The following is a 15,200-nucleotide window of genomic DNA, read 5'->3' as shown; positions in this document are numbered from 1 at the left end:
ACAAATTGAATGAGATCTTGCTCCAAATGTTTGTTTTTCCTTTCAAATAGGACCAACGAGTAAACCTGATTTATGGAGAATAATTACAGAAGGTGAAGGCACAAATGAGCGTAAAGTGAAGTTTATTTGTAAGGTAAGTTCCACAATCATGACATCGGGTGCATTTTTGGTTTAGTACAGGGTGGGCCATAACTTTCCATACATAGGAAAAATGATCATTCATGTTGGACAACCGTTATTTTTATATAATGTGCTTTATATGATTACCGTTGTTTTGAAAACACATATGTCTTTTCCACTGTTGATGAACTTGCATTAGCGCAGTTGTTGAATTTATGCTTGTAATGGCATTGGTGATACGTTCCTTGACATGATCTATATCTCTTATCTTCACCTGATACCCATGGCCTTCAAGTGCCCCCAAAATCATGAGGGGTGAGATCTGGGTATCTGATGTGAAACATAAAAAATATACATTTTACATTTTACTATGTGTGGAAACTTATGGCCCACTCTGATTATGCCACAGTTATTTTTATGTTTCCTCTTACCACCACAGCACAAGCGCAACAAAAAAACGCTGTTCCTAAAGTCTTACAAAATCCAAACTGCACGAAGTTTTTTTAAAATTTTTTTTTAGAATATTCCCCATGACATTAAAACACACTGAAGTTTGTTGGAATATGATAGCACATACATAAGCAGTCAAGGAAAGAATACATTTTTACATCTATGGTTGGCATATGGTTGGCAGCAAAGTGGTACTAACTGCACTGATTTTTTGGATTGTGACATGCAATTTGTTACTTTGCCCGGACAGGAGCCTGTATTTTCCAATGGAAAGATAACAAGTTTCAACATAAAGATTCAAACCCAAAAAGAAAATGTTCAAAATGGAAGTGCGGCTTGGGAACGTGTCCCTGTCAACTCGTCGGTGGCAGACTTCTTCCCTCGTCAGACTTTCACTGTCTTGAAAGAGATTTCCCTGCTGGACAAGCGCCCTGTAAGAGTGCACGTCACCGCTGTAAATTCCGTGGGGATGTCTCCTCAAGCATCACTTGGAATCCCAGGGAAAACTCTTGGTAAGTGATTTTGTCCACAGTGTAATAGATCATATAACAGAAATAGATTATTTGTTCATCTTTTAAGCCTTTGTGTTACTAAGAGTAGGGGTCATCAACTTCATTTGTCCAAGGGCCAGAATTTTTCCCAGCAGACACTGTGATGGCCTGTTGCTATTGTAAAATAAAATTAATGTGATTATGTATCTTAAGTAGGGCTGTCAAAAATACCGAGTTAAAGGTTAACAAATTTATTCCATTAATTAGCAATTAACAGTTTTAGCATAATTAATGCATGCGCATGATGGCAAGCCGCACCTCTTTGTTATGACGGTTGACGGAGAAACAGTGTAGCGTCCCCTCAAAGTCTGACACTCTTTCATAACTTGCGATTCGGCACCTTTTATGTATCTAAACTCACAAACATGTCCTTGGTTCGGTCATCCTCGGAACAACACTTCGTCATACTCACAACACAACCACAAGGTGCATTCACAGCACTCCAAACTCCGAACATCACAACAACATCTTTATTATGTATGCTCGTGTGCTCTAAATAAACAGAAAGACAAAGAAAACCAAGTACTTAAGTGTGTCCAGAAATCATCCACCGTGCGGCCCATTTGATAGCCCTCAATTCTAAATCATATATTATTATTTGACATATTAATTTTATATTTTTTGCCTTTATCAGTGTTAACAGACTCTTATTTATCAGTACCGCAGCAAGCCACCAAAGTCCATAGTCTTGCACGTGTCCAATTTTACAAACACAGAACTGCCCCGCCAGTCAATAATCAGGGCTTGTATTTATAAAGGGGTTTAATATATGAAGTTTGCATGTGCACAAAACAGAGGGTCTGAAAGTAGCATACGTCACTTTTTACGCCAATGTTGTGCCAGATCTTCAAAAATGTTTGCCTTTTTTGCACTCATGCATTTTGACCTTTGAATACCCTTGAATGCTACGCTGCTCTCCAGGTACGCATTTTGTTGCATTTTGCCGGTTTGAGTTTGTCTCTTGAGACCTGGATTATGCTGCTGTGTCCAGGCACCAGAGTACGCTACACCGGCTCACTCCTTCCCTGCAAACCTAAGTGTGGGATTTCAATACATTATTTCCTGTCTGTATGCAACTAGTTCAGAGGGCGAACAGCCTTCTTCAATTTCAAACCAACATTTGCAATAAAAATGACTCTTGGAACGCATCGATTAGTCCCAGCTGCAATAACGCTCCCCTTCTCTCTTTAATTACCATTTTTTGTGCTATATATTTCAGAGCTCGGCCCAGTGCAAGGACTTAAAGTGTGGCCGCAAGGGGGACAACTGTTCGTAAAATGGAATGCCCCCAACAATGCAAATGTAGCAGCATATGTGGTTGAGTGGGTTAATGATTTTTGCATGGACTGGCAGAGGGAAAACAGAAGCACCCTACAAACTGTCTTAAAAGGTAACTTGACCTTTGCAAAAGACATGATTATTATGAATATTTTGCTCTCGTGTTTTGTCTTTAAAATCAACTTGTCATAGTCACATTTTTTGCTGACTGTCACTTTGTTCCAATAATTCAAATATACTCCTCCACACAGGCAGCATTGATAAGTTTATTTGCTACAAGATATCCGTGTATCCAATATACTCTGGATGGACTGGCCAGCCAGCAACAGTGGAAGCTTTTCTTGAGGAAGGCGGTAAGGCTGCATGATCATCAGTGATGTCTTAAAAGGACATCCACCAAGCGGTATAGTATAGGTTGTAGCAGATAAAATAAGGCTTGTGTTTGTGTTTGAAATGAAGGGTATATTGTAGGTGGGATACAACAATAGAAAACCATAGAAAACCAGTTTACCACCTTCTAAATAGGTTTTTAACATTATTAGAGCCCTCTAGACATGAACTAACACCCATCTAGTCACCTTTTAAACTTGTTTTACCAAACATAGTAAACATAATAGAAAATGACATACAGTGATGTGAAAAAGTGTTTTCCTCTTTGCTGACTTTTTTTGTTGTTGTTTGTCACACTTAAATGTTTCATATCATCAAACAAATTTAAATATTAGTCAATGCCAACACAGCTGAACACAAAATGCTGTTTTTCAATGAAACTTTTTATTATTAAGGGAGAAAAGAAATCAAAAACTACATGGCCCTGTGTGGAAAAGTGATGTAGTTATGTAGCGGGGGTCTCCGAAAAACTCCAGAGGATCTTATGGCAACACAAAATTCCAACCTATTTCAAACCAGTAAATACCCTGAGACAAAAATTAGTGCATCCTAAAGACAAGGCTCCAAACCAAAAACAGAGCAATGTGGTCTATTCCATCCACTGTAAAGATGAGGAATGCAAAGAGCACTACATTGGAGAAACTAAGCAAATGCTCCAAAAAAGGCTTTATCAACATCACAGGGACAATTCTAGTGGTCCTCAATCAGCAGTACATCTACACCTTAAAGCAACCAATCACTCTTTTGAAGACAGCGAGGTAAAGATTTTGGCCAAACAAAACAGATGGTTTGAAAGAGGAGTAAAGGAAGCTATTTTTGTCAAACAACAGAACCCATCATTGAATCGGAATGGTGGTTTGAGGTTTAATTTGGACCCTGTGTTCAGCAGGTTACTGAGACCAAAACCCACGGCTCTTAGTCTTGCAAATGAGGTGAAGCCAGGGCCGAGCCAGAACAATAGATGCTAACGAGCCAGTATCAGAGTCGTTCATACCCAACTCAGGGAGCGACACTTCCCTTTTATTGGAGGTGTTAATAGCAGGAGAGGATTATACCGCCCTACTCCGCCCAGGCTTAGTGTAAGGAACCAATAGGAGGAGGGTGTTGGCACTCCAATTCCGCCCACTCTTACTGTATTTAAGGCCTAGGCTACCAGCTCTTCAGATGAGGAGTGAAACGTCCGACACCTTCTTGACAGAAGTACAGATGACGTCTCAAGAAGCCTTTCCCTCGACTCATCCAAGAGGTCACAAAAGACCCCACAACAACATCCAAAGAACTGCAGGCCTCACTTGCCTCAGTTAAGGTCAGTGTTCATGACTCCACTATAAGAAAGACACTGGGCAAAAACGGCCTGCATGGCAGAGTTCCAAGACCAAAACCACTGCTGAACAAAAAAAACATTAAGGCTCATCTCAATTTTGCCAGAAAACATCTTGATGATCCCCAAGACCTTTGGGAAAATACTCTGTGGGCTGACAAGACAAAAGTTTAACTTTTTGGAAGGTGTGTTCAGTTGTGTTGTCACTGACTAATATTAAATTTGTTTAATGATCTGAAAACATTTAAGTATGAAATAAAGGTTAGGGCTGTCAAAAATAACGCGTTAACGGCCGTGATTAATCTGAAAATCCTAATGCGTTAACAAAATAACACAAACAAATTGTATCCCTAAGCTTGACCACAACGTCACCCCGTAGTCCTCCTTCGCGGATGTTCACGTTCCCTGAGTTGAAAGGTGAAAGGCGGGGCATTGCAGCCAGCAGCAATGAATGAGGGGAAAGGGCCTGCCTCACAGAGAAATTTCAATGTAAAAGCTACCTAACGGAAGTCTGCATAAAACCAAAGTTGTGTGTACATATCGGGGTGATGAATTGCCTTTCATTGACGCACAAAGATTCTTTGGGCACAGCATGTCTTTGATAACATTAGCAAGGATGCAAACAACGTGGGCTCACGCCGTGGTCGTCGAGCTACACTGGTGGAGTGCATCTGGCTGGGACTTGACAACAACTAGGCCCTCATACAGATAACCACAGGTGACCCATTATATAGAACACCTTCAAAGGGAACTGTCGTCACAAGAGTTCACAAACTGTATGGAAATTAAAAGGCAACAAAGTTGGACCAGCTGGCCAAAGTTACGTTTGTTGCACTGACAGGAGACCACTGGATGGCAGAAGGCAACCATAACTTCCTCGAGGTAACAGCACTCCTGATCGATGATAGTTGGTGGCTGCACTCCTTTGCACTCGGTGTAGTGAAATTGGAGGAATGACGTTTCACCGAAGCATGTGCTTGTCAGTTTCTTGATGTTGCTAAGGAGTGGGGGATAATAGACATGATTACCACTATAGGGCCAGATAGTGCTCGAACCATACCTGTACTACTTTTACAAAATGTAAGCCAATGTAGTACTTCAGTAGATAAAGTCTACTTAATTAAGCCCAAGGTAAATGTGTGATAGCTGCTTGAAAGGCATCCACTCATGGCGGTGCTGGTAAAAAGAAGAAAAAAAAGAGATTGTGATTAATCGTGATTAATCACAGAGGAGACATGTGATTAACTTGATTAAATTCTTTAAGCGATTAAAATCACTAAAAAAAAATAAGAAATCAGGAAGGGGTAAACACTTTTCCACGCCACTGTATTTGTATTTCCTTCAGTTATCCATTTTTATGCTTGAACATGCTTAATTAAAAAACAAAAATAACATTTTCTTCAAAAAGCTTATTTGTGGACTAATAATGTTCCGTATATAACTATGAAACAGCATAATTTATTACATAATATATTATTGAAAAAACCTTATAATAAACATGATACAGCACCTAAAAAGGTATATTGTTTACGTAAGGTGGGATCATTCTGTTTTGGCATTTTGGGGTGACGCAATAAAATGGGGACCGATACTGCTTAGTAGAAACAAGGCCCCCTAAGGTCATATCATTTTCTTCTAACAAACATATTTGCTTTGCATGTAGTAAATTTGATGTATATACACATGTTTGCTTTCATGTATGAAAACTGAAAATTATTCATCCGTCTCGTTGTCGTAATGCTACTTAAACATTAGACAACAAATTCCTTTCGATTGAAAATTGTCACTGCGATGGTGGTTGTATTTTCATAGATGCATACATTATTTGCATGTCCTTTTGCTTTCCCAGCTCCTTTGGAAGGTCCTTCTGTACGACCAAAAGATAAACCAGGGCGAAATGAGGTAGAACTGGTGTGGAATGAAATACCCCCCAGTAAACGACAAGGCTTCATCACAAACTACACAATTTTCTATTCAAGCAGGAATGGCGAACATGGTATGTTTGTGATGATGGGGTGTCCAAAAATGCCCGCGGCTGTTTTAGTATTGGCCGGCAATACACTCTAAAAATATCATTTATAAAGAAAAGTTTAAAAAAAAACAACAGCAAAATTGTAAAAAATCTGCAGTAATTTTACCAGAATAAAGTAAAAGAGAAAAAATTTTAACAAGAGAAAGTCCTAATTTTACGAGAATAACGTCATTTTAGTAGTATAAAGTTGAAATATTAAAGGAATAAGACGTTATTTTTTTTTAAGTTATCATATTATGAGAAACAAACCAACGAATTTAAATTTTTGGAAAATTTGGTTGCGGAACAGATTATATTACGAGATTAAAGTCAAAACATTATGGGAATAAAGTCATCATTACGAGAAGAAAATTTACAAGAAGAAAGTTGAAAAAGTTCCATAGCAAGAATAGAAAAAACAGCTGCAATTTTGTGAGAGTAAAGTCAAAATATCAAAAGAAAAAAGTTGTTTTCTAACAAGAAAAAAGTTGCAATTTCACGAGAATAAAAATAATGTAATTTTATTTGCATAGAGTTGAAATATTAAAGAATTTTGTTTTTTTTTTTAAAGTTGTAATATTATGAGAAACAAAACATAAAGTTTGAATTTTTGGAAAGTTAGGTTGCGGAAAAAGTTATTAAAAATGGAGAAAAATAGGGAAAGAGTGAAGTTCATATTAATAATAGGCTTTCTCACCTATATCACCTATATAGGCTTTCTCACCTATATCACAAAGGCGAGATGCAATTTTTTCTTGAGATATTTAACTTGCTATCTTATCTACTTGTGTTGCTTTACAAAATAGCAAAGCGGCCCTTGCATCCTTTCGTTTTTCAGTTTGTGGCCTTTGGTGGAAAAAGTTTGGACACCCCTGGCTTAGATTTTGATTTTTCAGATTTATACATTAGAGAGATATGTCATTGTTTTTCATGAAAAACTTTCTGAAAGTGTCTTTCCCTCATTTGCAGCAATCACAGTGCCAGCTAACACCACCTCATATACTCTGACGTCACTGACAAGCAACACCAAGTATGACGCTTGGATCAGGGTGTCCACCAGTCGAGGCTCCGCTCTTGGCACAAGCCACTCATTTATCACCCTGAAATATGGTGAGTGGGATCAACTAGTCTGTTGTTGTCAAGCGCTCTTTATGTCCAAAAAATGTGTTAGATGAGAGGGTATGGCCTTGCATACTGTCTACAACGGTGATTCTCCATTGCTTTGCCCACGGGATCCACTTAATGACAAGTGGCGACCCAATGTGCAGACATTTTTCAGCTCAGATTTGTCACATATTTTATATTTAATGAAAACGGTGCAGTTTGAATTTGATGTAGTCTAAAACAGTGGGGGGGCGGGGTTCGTACATTATAGCGATCTAATTTATCTTATTTATTATGTAGTGTGTAAAACTAAGACATGAATAACATCAAATTAAGAGCCAAAATGAATGCCGACCCACCATCCACCAGTTCAAGTTCCAGCCAAGTTTTTCCAGAGAGATTATTATATCGCTGTTTGACGTGTGTGGTAAAAGACTAACTTGAGACTAGCTAGATCCTTTACTGCAAGTGAGCAGAGCTGCCGCTTATGTTTCTAGAACGTTATTGGGCTCACAGTAACATTACCAGTAGTTGTGATTTGTGGATGACTGGGATTTTTATTTCAATTTTAAGAGTCTGCTGCCTTAAAGGTCATTCCAAATTTTCAAACACACATCGTGAGGAAATAGCACACATTTTCTGCATAATATATATACATTTCATAGATGTAAGTCAATTATTATTCATGGAATTAAACTTAAAAGACAGCCTCTATTCTCCGTAGCCCCTTGAGTTGTGACGTCATAGCAGCATGACCTCCTGCAAGGAAATGTTTTCTGTCTAATTGCCATAAAACATCACAACAGTCTTAAGTGAATTTTTTTGGTAGCTTTTGAGAGAATGCCAAGACTTTGTAATGGCACAGCTCACTGTGTTTTTCTTTTTAATTGGCCGAAATGCAAAAAAGTTATGAAGAGCTTGACAAAAAAAAGGTGCCATCGAAGTCACTGTTATGCTTGGCGCATTTCTACGATGATTGCTTTGAGGAAATTTGCAGTGTTGCCGTAGAGCTGGAATACAAACGTACGCCCATTTATGCCCGTGACTGTTTTTGTTTATTGGCCCTCGGCAAGTTCTGTAAATACAATTAAACATCCATCCATCCATTTTCTATACCGCTTCACCTCATTAGGGTCGCGGGGGCATGCTGGAGCCTATCCCAGCTGACTTCGGGCGACAGGCGGGGTACACCCTGGACTGGTCACCAGCCAATGGCAGGGCACATATAGACAAACAACCAATCACACTCACATTCATACCTATGGACAATTTAGAGTCGCCAATTAACCTCACCTGCATGTTTTTGGGAATGTGGGAGGAAGCCGGATTACAATTAAACAAGAAAACTTAAAAAAAAAAAAAACAGCAAAATGGAAGAAAGCAGTAATATTACAAGAATAAAGACAAAATATTGCTAGAAAAAAAAATCATAATATTAAGAGAAAAATAGCATGAAGTTGAAATATTAAAGAATAAAATATGTAATTAAAAGAAAAGATGTACTATTATGATAAACAAACAAAACAAAGAATAAACTTTCAATTTTAGGAACATTAGGGTTAGTACTGTTAAGGTTATTATGTTATGATAATATGGTCAAAATATTATGAGGACAAAGACACTTCAAGGAAAAAGGTACGAGAAGAAAGTTGAAATATTAGAAGAAAAAAAAAGTAACAAGCAAAAAAGTGAAGAAGTTCAATATCACACTTTGTCACGGATAACACAAAGCTGCGATGCAGGTTGTTTTTCTTCTTTTAATATAAAAACGTCTCAAAATATCTCCATGCGCTGGTTTACATAAAAACATGTAAACGTGGCCTCTGCATCCTTTGATTTTTCAGCATGCGGCCCTCAGTGGAAAAAGTTTGGACACCCCTGCTATATCTGCTCTACTGAGCTTCTTCACCCATAAAAGTTTTTCTCCTTGATTTCTTAGCGGCCGTTGGATTATCATGATTTCATAATGGATGGTGTTTGAATTCTGTTGCTATGTTTCTTTCAGCCCCAGGGCAGATGGAGATGATTGTGGTCGGAGTGAGTCTTGGCTTTCTCTTTGTTGTTCTCACGACCATGATGATATGCCTCTACAAAAAAGACATGTAAGTAGTAGAGCAGTTTTTTTTTTCCGCCCTTACGGCAACAACAATTCAGTCTTGAGTGATAACTTTTTTTTCCCAGCTGGTCACTACATCACTCTGTCAGCACTGCAAATGTTATTCAACAATGTCGGCAATGTATATGTTAACCAGAAAAGTGTCACCCATATTGCTAAAATAGATTGTAAACAATATGACTTGTTGAAGGTCAATTTGGCCAACAATCTTTAGACATGACAAAACCTGACCATGGCATATTTGAACCACATTAGTAATAATAGATGTCCCAAACAATGCCACTGTGGCTCCTTTGGAACATTTGTAAATCATTTTACACCTGATATGCTTCATGTTACTGGTGTTAAGCTTGTTTTTCAATGATGAACTGAGCTAATTAATAGTCATCTGTGTCCTGTCGCACAGGATCATGAAGAACTTTTGGCCTTGGATCCCGAACCCTGGAGAGAGCACCATCGGACACTGGTCTCCTGATTATCCTTTGAAAGTAAAGACTATTTTAGACAGATCATGGTTAAGCTCCATCAAATATCCATCATGCATGAGGCCAACTGATGAGAATTTCAGCCCCCTTTAAAGGGATAGTTGGGGTTTCATCCCCATCACCATTGTAGTGCATCAACAGTAACTTTCCCCTCACTTCGTCCCGTGAGCCGAGTTCTGGTCGGATTTTGGTGATGACGAAAGTAGTTCCGGTTGGTTGGTGGGGCCACTTAAGTAAAGAGTTCTCAAAACAATGTGCGTTCAAAAGACTAATACATTTGCATCACAAAAATGCCTCCTCAAAAAAATCAGACCTGTCATGTGAGGGCTGTAAACTTTGGTGACATACTGTACAGTGAAATAACACCACATAAAGAAAACATTACACAACCGAATAGAACTGAAAATGTACAAAACTGAAAGAAAAAGCAGCATCCATGTAAGAGTTTTTACTCGTATTTAGTGAAGATTGGCGTTCAGAAACAGAAAGAGCCTGCTCGAAGAACTGTTTTGTTCACGATGGCCATATCGCTAATGTGGCCTAACTACAGTATTGTAGTTTAGCACTACGGGAGGTAACTAACCCAAAAAAAAAAAAAAGCTTACAGCTCAGTCAAACTGGTATTGTTTATTCTGATTGCCATGCGTATTATGTTGCAGAATGTATTAACAATGTGTCTTTTGTGTTCTTCTGCAGCCAGAGACACCAAAGGAGAACTGTCTGCCTGACATCAGCATGCTTGACGTGGACATAAACGATGCAAAGTCAGTGTTTGAGGAGGACAAAACTAACCTGGCTCTCAAAAAGGACAAGTACCTGTCTGAAGAGCACAGCAGCGGTATCGGAGGCTCCTCTTGCATGTCCTCACCTCGTCAGAGTGTGTCTGACAGCGACGAGGGCGGTGACGTTGCTGATACCACAGCCAGCACCGTGCAGTACTCCTCAGTGGTGGCCTCTAGTGGCTACAAGGGTCAGACCCCGTGCGTCCAACCTCAGCAGGTAATTTTTTCTCGCTCCGAGTCCACACAGCCCCTTCTGGACTCCGAGGAGAACCCGGACATTTTAGTGCAGGAGGGCAGCAGACAGTCTCAACTCTTCCACTCTGCGTGGAACCAAGACAGTGCCAGATCTTCTGAGTTCAACCAGCTGGAGATGGAGCCACAGGAGGTGCTGTTGTCTCTGGATTTGTGTCCCCTGGAAGAAGACTCTGAGCTGACAACACCTGCAGATGGCCAATCAGCACCAGTTCCCAGCTACAGGCCACAACTTTGTGGCTACAGGCCACAATAAGAAGACTGACAGAGGCGATGGGGAGTCTACACGTGATGTGAATCATTCCGTGCCCCTATTGATGTTGCATGTTCAAGTTTTCCAAGCAATGTTAGCACTATCTTGCTCTTAACCAAGCAGAACTTACACAGCTCCAGAAATAAAGGGACCAGTTACTGTATGTTACGTATCCCAGATCCCAATTATAATCAAAAAGACAACGAGGACGGGATTTACGCCAAATCATGGAAAAATCAAATGACAGGCTTTTATGAATTCAACTCCCTTGAACATGTGGAACATGCTTCTCATGAGAAGACAGATGGCCACCTGAGGGATCTCCTTCCAAAAGCTGGGTCAGCTAGCTACTCTACAGTCTTTGGTGCAACACAGGAGCTGAGCTCAGTTGGATTTAGGTCCGGGGAACAGGTGGACCAGTCAATATCAGTCACACTTGTCTCTTCTAGAAACTGCTGACATAATCCAGCCTCAGCTGGACATTACCGTGCAGCAGAAGGAACCCACTGCACGAGCATATGGTCTGATAATGGATCTGGGGATTTTCTTGGAGGTCTCACGCCACCATTAGGCTATCCACCGATCCACTTACCGGGTTATTTCATACCAAGTGTATTATGTGTTGTGGGAAACAAAACAGTCTCTAACAATAGCATTTTAAATTGCTTATCAAATTACAAGTGCAATACAGTTGAACCATGGTTAGCATCCTTAATCCGTTCCAGAAGGTCCGACTCTGATGAAGTGCTTTTGAGAAAACTACAGTGAACAAGTGTGACAGATTATTTCCCCGTTTGCCATCACTGGATGTTTGCATGAATCACCAACTTCACACAGATCATTAAAAAAATACATTAAGTCCCCAACTTACGAACATTCGACATGCGAACGTTCGGAGATACGAACGCAAGCTGACTGGTCTATATTTTCATGTATTTTGCCTTTTGAAACTCCATATTTACACTACTACATGCTTGACCAGTAGAGGGCACTGTGACACTGCTAATGGGACCAACAGACGCTAGGGAGAGAAAGCTAAATGGAAAGCTAAATTGTAGCTGTATAATACAACCCGGACAGAGCGTGTGATTAAAGTTTATGAAGAGTTAATAGGCCTGCTTAATTCTACACCACCCACAGAACACTACCTCTTTTAGAAGACTCTAACGACGACGACCATTTGTCCTTTATTTCAATAACTTCTCCTCCTCCACCACCACAATGACGTATGCTCGGCCACTCCTCTTCAAAGGTAAATAACATTTATACACGTACATGTAGTACCTATATAATTGGTAAATTACCTTTTGTTGGACTTATGAACAAATCGACTTACGAACGGTCGTCTGGAACCAATTGAGTTCATTGTTTGGGGACTTATTGTAATTCTAGTCTTAAAGATGACTTACACACATACGCAGTACACACATAACTGAATAATAAACAATAAATATTGCAACTTCTGATCAATCCATGTCAATTTCAGACTTAAAATAATGTACTGATTTCTTTTGAGTGGTATACAGATACAGATAGTGGTGTATTCGCTAATCCCTAATAGACACCACCTTCGTGTTTTGCCATGAGGTATTTCTTGAATTCGATAGTGTTTTTCACCTCAGATCTGCTTTTTTTTTTTTTTTTATCACGGCTGCAAAATAAGCCAAAATGGAGCCAAAGAAATTTGCAAGTGCCAGCATTTTGATAAAGGTGAGAAACACTATTGAATTCAATAAATAACTCATAGCAAAACACGAAGGTGGGGCCTGTGTTGATATCGCTGCCACATTGTGCTTGTCTCACGTCTAGTTAAAAATAACCTTACCTATCATTTATATGCATTTAGAATTTTTTTATGCATGTAAAACTGTACTTGCAAAACTATAAAAACGTGTTTTGTGTTATCATTTTTGGGACTTGGAGTGTAATAGTTCGCAAAGAACCACAGAGTCAACCGCTGATGACATCATCTGGTTCCTGTTTCCATGTGTGAGCAAGCTGCTAACAAGTAACAACAGGTTTTGTGATAAAAAATACATTAAGAACAAAGCTGGACTCACGCGGTATTTTAATGACACGACAAGACGCACCCCATATTGTACGATAACTGGAAAACATGTAAACAGAGGCAAAATATTGGCAGAAGTTTTCGACGTTAACGGGACGGACGCTAACCAAGGTTCCACTGTATTACTTCCTCACGTGATCAGATGATGATTTGTTGTCGGCTTATATAAACTCACTTTCAATGCATTGTCACTAACAATTGCCTCTGAACTGGACTGGTTCAGTTGGACTGACCTGGAGTTACACTGTCATGACTACATGCTCCCTTTATTTTTGGAGCAGTATAAATAATGTTACCGTCTACATTATCAGTTCAAGATGTCTCCTTTACAGATTTAGTATGAGTGTTTTGGATTTGTGTACTGTCAGCCCATTTTTTGTAACCCTCTCTGCAGTCATTTAGTCTTACAAGTGCACGTTTCCATGGCAACTGTATGCATATCAAGTCACAAGCTCACACTGGCATACATTCTGTATTGATGATGATATGCCAGTCAATGGTGACCTAGTGCCTTTTTTGAGTTTGCAGCTTGTGGATGTCATTTCAATTGTGCTCAGTATTAAGTCTTTGTAGGCATTGTGATGTCTGCTATATGCTTTGCACCTCAATTGTGATTAAAGTGCACTTGCAGCTTCACGATGGGGTTTTTCGAAAATAAATGAATAAATCATGCTGTTTCGTGAGTACGGCCTATAAGTAAAAACATATACATATTGAGGCACATGTCAGGAGTGGCGGATGCCACAGCAGGAAAATTAGGATCCCAATGCAAGACTAGTGCGACTTCAAAATACAAAATAAAGTTTAATAACAAAAAGTGTCCAAACAGGTAAAGTACAACAAAGGAAAATCCACTTTGGGTAACAAACATAAAACACTGACAGCAGAAGGCTGTCAGGGAAAAAACTAGAAGTACAACAGAAAACGCTGAAGGCAAACCAACAGGAAAATACTAACAAGGTACAGAGCAGGTAAGCACAAGCACAGACAGCGGGCCAGAAAGCAGGGTAAGGGTAGTGGAGCCGGACTGAGCGGGAGCAAGGAACAGGAGGTCAGGAAGTCAAGGAGTACAATCTGGCACTGGTAGATTGTTTGGCTGCAGCTTAAGAAGGGAGGAGGTAATGAGCTGCAGGTGTGTGTGATTAGGTCTGGGTCATGTTCAGGGATGTGCTGCAACACAAAAACAGCAGAGGGCAGCAGAGCAGAATGCAGAACATGACAGTATGTCCCCCCCTCATAAGACGCCTCCTGGCGGCTTACCTGGCTTGTTAGGATGGAGACGGTGGAAGTCGCTTATGAGTGACGGATCCAAGATAAGGGAGCGGGAGACCCAAGAACGCTCCTCAGGGCCGTAACCCTCCCAGTCGACCAGGTACTGGAACCCCCTGCCCCTCCTTCGGGAGTCCAAGATGGCCTTCACTGTGTAAGCTGGATGGCCATCGATCAGGCGCGGCGGAGGAGGCGACTCGACCGGGGGGCACAGGTGACTGGAGGACACAGGCTTGAGGCAGGAGACGTGGAATACCGGGTGTACCTTGAGTGCTGGTGGTAGTATGAGTCTGACGGAGGAGGGACTGATGATGGAGTCGATTTTGTAAGGTCCCACAAATCTGGGTGCCAGCTTCCGGCTGGTTCCGGCTAACGGTAAGTCCCTGGATGACAACCAGACTTCCTGGCCGACCTGGTAGACGGGTGCCGGGATTCTGTGGCGGTCGGCCAGGCGTCGATTACGGTCCGCCGTGCGGTTCAGGGCAGCTACTGTCTCCCGCCATACTCTTCGGGCGCGGCGCAGGTGGACTTGGACCGATGGCACCGACACTTCCGCCTCCTGAGACGGAAAAAGAGGAGGCTGGTATCCATTAGCGACTTTGAAGGGTGACATACCTGTGGCCGAGCTGACAAGAGTGTTGTGCGCGTATTCCACCCAGGGGAGGTGGATGGACCAGGATGACGGGTGTCGGTGGCAGACGCAGCGTAAGGCCGCCTCGAGGTCCTGGTTGGCCCGCTCTGTCTGGCCGT

At 40.8% G+C, this 15,200-nt stretch overlaps 1 protein-coding gene across 1 annotated transcript in view; it reads left to right on the top strand.

Annotated features, from left to right (window-relative positions):
* il6st (interleukin 6 cytokine family signal transduce) overlaps positions 1 to 13,852 on the top strand; it is a 29,208-nt gene extending 15,356 nt beyond the window's left edge. Inside the window, exons 8-16 of the mRNA XM_054756547.1 lie at positions 51 to 133; positions 821 to 1,082; positions 2,341 to 2,511; positions 2,651 to 2,752; positions 5,960 to 6,106; positions 7,091 to 7,231; positions 9,231 to 9,327; positions 9,748 to 9,829; positions 10,523 to 13,852. Of these exons, the coding sequence (XP_054612522.1) occupies positions 51 to 133; positions 821 to 1,082; positions 2,341 to 2,511; positions 2,651 to 2,752; positions 5,960 to 6,106; positions 7,091 to 7,231; positions 9,231 to 9,327; positions 9,748 to 9,829; positions 10,523 to 11,116 (1,679 nt within the window). The 3' untranslated portion in view covers positions 11,117 to 13,852. The remainder of the gene's footprint in view (positions 1 to 50; positions 134 to 820; positions 1,083 to 2,340; positions 2,512 to 2,650; positions 2,753 to 5,959; positions 6,107 to 7,090; positions 7,232 to 9,230; positions 9,328 to 9,747; positions 9,830 to 10,522) is intronic.
* Positions 13,853 to 15,200: the final 1,348 nt, after the last annotated feature.

Source organism: Dunckerocampus dactyliophorus, chromosome 17 (genome assembly GCF_027744805.1).
Source record: "Dunckerocampus dactyliophorus isolate RoL2022-P2 chromosome 17, RoL_Ddac_1.1, whole genome shotgun sequence".
NCBI classification, from domain to species: Eukaryota; Metazoa; Chordata; class Actinopteri; order Syngnathiformes; family Syngnathidae; genus Dunckerocampus; species Dunckerocampus dactyliophorus.
This window is presented reverse-complemented; position numbering and strand designations above follow the sequence as displayed.